The sequence below is a fragment of the Crocuta crocuta genome, unplaced genomic scaffold, assembly GCF_008692635.1.
Source record: "Crocuta crocuta isolate KB4526 unplaced genomic scaffold, BGI_CrCroc_1.0 scaffold440, whole genome shotgun sequence".
In the NCBI taxonomy this organism is placed as follows: domain Eukaryota; kingdom Metazoa; phylum Chordata; class Mammalia; order Carnivora; family Hyaenidae; genus Crocuta; species Crocuta crocuta.
Window position 1 is genome coordinate 446,372 of NW_027527457.1, and position 5,900 is coordinate 452,271.

General features: G+C 54.0%; 2 protein-coding genes across 2 annotated transcripts in view; one reads left to right on the plus strand and one right to left on the minus strand.

The window, feature by feature from the left end:
• Positions 1 to 2,440, plus strand: part of GCNA (germ cell nuclear acidic peptidase) — an 11,177-nt gene extending 8,737 nt beyond the window's left edge. The window contains exons 8-9 of the mRNA XM_077763193.1: positions 807 to 1,011; positions 1,328 to 2,440. Of these exons, the coding sequence (XP_077619319.1) occupies positions 807 to 1,011; positions 1,328 to 1,574 (452 nt within the window). The 3' untranslated portion in view covers positions 1,575 to 2,440. The remainder of the gene's footprint in view (positions 1 to 806; positions 1,012 to 1,327) is intronic.
• Positions 2,441 to 4,043: 1,603 nt separating this feature from the next.
• The window catches only part of CXCR3 (C-X-C motif chemokine receptor 3), a 2,350-nt gene continuing 493 nt past the window's right edge, over positions 4,044 to 5,900 (minus strand). Inside the window, exon 2 of the mRNA XM_077763418.1 lies at positions 4,044 to 5,786. Coding sequence (XP_077619544.1) covers positions 4,507 to 5,601 — 1,095 coding nt within the window. The 5' untranslated portion in view covers positions 5,602 to 5,786 and the 3' untranslated portion in view covers positions 4,044 to 4,506. The remainder of the gene's footprint in view (positions 5,787 to 5,900) is intronic.

Sequence of the window (5,900 nt, forward strand, 5' to 3'; positions counted from 1 at the left end):
GGTGTTTTCTGGCAGCCCGTGTCACAGCTCCTCCTGCCATTCCTGGGTAGATAGGCCTACTGTGCATTGCACAGAGGACATTATTGTCAGAGGTCTTCTCATCCCTGGGTAACTGACTTGGCCATCTTTCCATTAGGGTAACTTTCTTGCTGCAGCTGGCTCCCTCCTAACTGAGGTTCAAGGTCCCTGTCGCTAACCAAGCACCGGATTTTCATAGTGACCTTCCTGTCATCATTCCTTTCCAGGCCGTCCCAGCCCACCCCCCACTCTGCTCGGCCAGGCTAGCTTGCCCTGTGCTTCAGCAAAGCTGCCTTCACACCACCTTTCAGAGAGCACCACGCACCTTCCTGGCCTCGTCCTTTGCTCACATTTCTCACCACACCTAGAGCAGTCTTGCAAAGTTGTAAAGCCAGTCAGTCGTCAGGGGGGGCCCGCTCAGATCCCATTTTGTCCACAGAGCTTCTCTTGACCAAATCCCAAGGTCATAGCCACTGTTCCCCACCCCATCCACCTAATGTAACCTAGGTCTTGGCTGGGTGTATTTGGAGCAACAGCAGCGTCCCTCCAAAAAGATGAGTGGGCTGGGGTGGCCCCGAAAGGACTTGTCTCTGACAGCAACAAAGTCAGTTAAGTAGGGGAGAAGCATCCCTTTCAGAATGCCGGGAAGCTAACGCTCACGCCTGCCCATGTACGCTTGTAGAAGACAGCTTTGTGTATAGTGGGGCTGAGCGTCTAGCGGTGGCTGGGTAGCAGGCTGCCCGGAATTGGTGTGAGCGCTCATCTTTTCTTTGCATCCCTCTTCCAAGACCGCCTCCGGGATACTTTGATCCATGAAGTATGCCACGCGGCCTCCTGGCTGATCGATGGTGTCCGTGACTCTCATGGTGACTCATGGAGGTTTTACGCCAAAAAATCGAACCTGGTGCACCCGGAGCTGCCCCTGGTCACCCGTTGCCACAACTACAAGATTAACTACAAGATTCATTATGAATGCACTCAGTGCAAAGCCAGGTGAGACCCTTCGCCTCTCAGACGTTCCTCCGTTCCGTTTCTGCTACGGTCTCCGGCCAGCTCTCCGTGATTTTGTTAATAAGTATGTGGCCAGCTGGCTTTGACAAGTGAGACTTCTCTACCCCTTTTGGTGTCTTCTGCCTGCGCGCTCTCCTACTTTGAGCCGACCTCTGACTGCTGCTGCGCCTTGGCGCCCCACTCTCTGAGGAGCTGTGCAAAAAAGTCTTGCTTGGGGTCCACAAGCCAGCAGCTCTGAGAAGACCCTGAGGTACAGTGACTGATCCCCTTACTGTGTAGTGTCTCTTTTCCTTCTCAGAGTCGGCCGCTACACCAAATCCTTGAAAACCGACCGCTTTCTCTGTACCAGGTGCAAAGGGACCCTGGTCATGCTACCACCAACTCGTAAGGATGGGACCCCTCTTGCACCCCATGTGAGACCATTTGCTAAGTATGTGCAGGAGAATTATAGACTGGTTAGGAAGTCAGCAGAAGGGCTAACCCATGGCGCTGTGATGAAACAGCTGAGCAAGGATTATGCCCTTAAGCACAAGCGAAATCCTTAAGGTCATCTGAGAGTGTACTTGTGCGGGCTCAGTTCTCCACTGCTAAGAAGTTTGAGAAAACATTTGTTTCTGCAGTGAATACTAGGATTTAAGTGCATTTTTATAGCTTCATACTTTTAGCGATGACTGTTCTTAAGGATTCTGTTGCTCAGCATTCTGTGCCCTTGATGGTACTCAGAAGCCCTTTGGGTCTGCCTTGGGTGTTACTTACACTCCATAGTTTTAAGACGTGGACCAAAATACAGTAAGAGAAACATAGTTTAAGATTAAGACCGAGAATAAGATACAGTAAGAGAAACCCATAGTGTTAAGACCACAGTTTTAAGATTAGGATGAAAAGAGAAACCGACAGTGTTAAGACCAGACTGTTCTTAAGTGAGGATTCTGTTGCTCACCTTTCTGTACCCTTGACGGTACTCAGAATCCCTTTGGGTCTGCCTTGGGTGTTACTTACACTCCATAGTTTTAAGACTTAGAACAAAATACAGTTAGAGAAACACATAGTTTTAAGATTAAGACCTAGAATAAGATACAGTAAGAGAAACCCATAGCGTTAAGACTTAAGACCGTAGTTTTAAGATTAGGACGAAGGGCAAGATACAGTAAGAGAAACATAGTTTCAAGGTGTAGAACAAAAGGCAATAAGAGAAATGCGTATTCGAGAGTAGCAGGTTGAGAAGAGGAGAATGCCTCTGGGAAGTGAACCACATTCAAAGGTGACCCTCCACCCAGGCCGCTGGCAGGTGCGACCTGTTATAATAGGAGACAAATGTGTTCCATGAATTCAGTGGTTCTTGATGTTGAGTAAAGCCATGTAAGCCAGTGTAACTTGATCAGATAAAATAAATAAAATGTTTTCTGCAGTTCACACTTGTTAACTGAGTCTGTTCGTAGACAGCCTGTGCCTATAGCACAGGACAAACCCTCAGGTCTTTTGTCCAAGACCCTGCACATCTGAAGCTCTCCAGAATGTGTCTGGAAGAGCATCCTCAGTTCTGGGTTTTCTCTGGCTTTCGTGACTGCCCGCAAGCACTTCCACGGGTACAGAATGAAGCCCAGGTTGCATTCATTTCCTGTTGCTGCCATGGCAAATGACCCCAAGCTTAGTGACTTCAGACCACACAAATGTATTCTCTTAACAGCTCTGGAGGTCAGAAATCTGGTGCTTGGAGTGCTCAGGAGACTCAGTCGGTTGAGCGTCCAACTTGAGCTCAGGTCATGATCTCACGGCTCATGAGTTCGAGCCCCATGTCGGGCTCTGTGCTGATAGCTCAGAGCCTGGAGCCTGCTTCAGATTCTGTGTCACCCTCTCTCTCTGCACTCCATCCCCTCCCTCCCCCCCACTCATGCTCTGTCTCTGTTTCTCTCTCAAAAATAAACAAACATTGGGGCGCCTGGGTGGCTTAGTCAGTTAAGCGTCCGACTTTNTAGCAACCTTTTTTACATGTAAGGTAACAGAAGTTCTGGGGATTTGAGGGGAGACACCTGAGGACCCATTCCTCAGCCCCCCACAAACATCTTTACTAGTCTAGCATCACAGATACTTTTTATGGGCAAGATGTGCTCCACCCTTTTACTTCCTTTCATCCTTCAGTTCGCAGACACTTCGAGTCTTTTAGTGGCCGCATGCTGAAGGCTGACCGCACGTCTGAGAGGTCCGGTGTGTGTGCAAGGTGGCGCAGGCTTCCCTGGTAAAATCCCTGGGTCCCTCCCTGCTGATCCCGCCTCCAGCCACGCCTGCAGTCTCCGCAAAGGCCCAGCTGACGTGCCAAACTGGATCTTAGCACGTTGGTGGCTTAATTCGGGGGAACGGATGGTGCAGTGATTCTACTCCTGAGAGGGAGGGTCTTAACTCCATAGCCTTGCCACCTACCCTTCCGGGGAGCTCTGTCCTTTCCTCCACTTGCGTCCACCTCTGCGATCGCCCACCCGTGCTTCCAGGTGGCTCATGGGCAAATGACTGTCTGCCAGTCCTCCAACGTTGGTCCTTTTCGTCCAGGCCCGTGTCACTATCCGAGGAAGAGTCCACATCACCTCTCCCCTTTATAACGGCTACGGCTGTCTGGCTGGGCTTTCTGATACCATCACTTGATCCCAAACCAACTTTGAGTATTTCCAACCCTTCCCTCACCTGAATCCTCCACTCTAGCCAGTTGGGACCACTTGCAATACTGGGAAGCATTGTGGTTTTGCTATCATTTCTGAAGGCCCTTCCCCCAAATTATACCTAAGTAGTAGTGTCCGGCCATCCAGTGAACTGTTAGCCCACACCCATGTACCCAGGTGCTTCTCTGTGAGTGACAGGAATACCAAAGAAGGCAGAGAGGGGGCTCGATGCAGATGCAGATGTTAACACAAGCAACATTGGTGGGCGTAGATCTGGGACCAGGCAAAAACAGGAAATGCATCCCCAGAGCCTGGGCAGGGCTGGATGTAAATGATGCACGGCTAACACACCCTGATCCTGATAATCTCATTTATTGAAAAGTTTTAAGCAGAAAGTTTAGATATAAAAATATAAACATGCGCAAATACGGAGGCCTTGGGGACCACAGCTACGGTCGCTGCTGAGTTGGAGGCCTGGGTCAAGGCCCTATAGGGACAGCTTCTACTATGCTGCTGGCTTCCTGCTCCCCAAACATGGGGAAGGACAAGGTTTAGTTACCGAATAAGAAGGGCAGAGGGGCTCCTGGCAGCCAAGGCAATAAGGGCCCCACGGTGGCCACCTCTGAAGTGGCAATGGGGCTTGGCAGCTAAGGAGCAGCAGCGGCGTAGCCCCCAGAGCCAGGGGGTTGCCTCTGGGGAATCCTGGGAGTGTGTGTGGGGAGTGAGGCTAAGGGCAGAGGGAGGGAGGAGCCTGGAAGAGCCTGTGGAACATGGGGGCAGTCAGGCTGCGTGGCGAAAGGAGAGCCAACCCCCCCGCCCCCCAGCTTCACAAGCCGGAGTAGGAGGCCTCTGTGGTCTCAGACCAGGATGACTCCCGGCGGAAAGATGATGGCTGCCGCTGTTGCCCTCTCAGGTCGGGGCAGCCCAGGCGCATAAGTAACACCCACATACGCTCTCGGAACTTGACCCCCACGAAGGCGTAGAGCAGTGGGTTGAGGCAGCAGTGCATGTAGCCCAGGCCTGAGGTGATCGACTTGGCCACGTCCACACGGCTCTCTCGGCCACAGTTGCGGGACAAGGCCTCCAAGTCCATGAGGGTGTCCACCAGCACCACCAGGTGGTAGGGGGTCCAGCAGAGGGCGAAGGCCACCACCACCACCACGACTAGCCGCATGGCCCGCAGCCGCCGCTGGCCCCTGGAGACCAGCAGCACAGCCAGGATGCGGGCATAGCAGTAGGCCATGACCAGCAAGGGCAGCAGGAAACCAGCCACCAGCTGCAGTACCCGCAGAGCCGTGCGGCCCACCTGCGGGAAGTTGTACTGACAGTGGGTGGCGTTGAGGCGCTCGTCACGGCTGGCCGACAGGAAGATGAAGTCCGGGATGGCAAAGAACAGACAGAGCCCCCAGACAACCACACAGGTGAGGGTCACCCGGACCCCGGGCCCCCGGCGGTACAGCTGGGTGGCGTGCACGATGCTCAGGTAGCGGTCAAAGCTGATGCAGGCCAGCAGGAGGGCCCCCGCGTAGAAGTTGATGTTGAAGAGGGCACCGGCCACTTTGCAAAGGCCAGATCCGAAGACCCACTGGACGGACGCGTCCACCGCCCAGAGGGGCAGGGTCAGCACCAGCAGCGCGTCGGCCACAGCCAGGTGGAGCAGGAAGGTGTCGGTGCTGCTCAGGGCTGCCCGCTGGCTCAGCAGCACGGCCGCCACCGCGCCATTGCCCAGCAGCCCCAACACAAAGAGGAGGCTGTACAGCGCCGGCAGGAAGGTGCGGTCGAAGTTCAGGCTGAAGTCCTGCGGGCAGGGCGGGGAGGCGCAGCAGGAGTCACTCTCGTTTTCTCCGTAGTCATAGGAAGAGCTACAGTTTTCCAGGAGGAAGGCAAACTCAGAGGCTTCGAACACCTGGCGCTCACTCATCTGCACAGGGAGGGAAGGAGGCAACGGACCGTGGCCTTACTCCTTTGAGCATTTCCCCGAACCAGCTCCTCTGTCGGGCAGGCCCTGCTTCCTTCCTTTCCTCCAAGCCCTCGCCTACTGAACTCCGTGACCAGCCCGGGCTCTGGGGTGGCGACTTCCCATGTCAAACGCGGCTTCTCTGTCACCTGTGTGGGCCGTCCCATTAGCCCAGGGATCGTGGGCCGGAGGAAGGGCTCCCCGCCCCTGTGCCAGGAGCCCTTCCTGGCCCCTCTCCTCACTCTTCCTTCACTGCTTGGTTG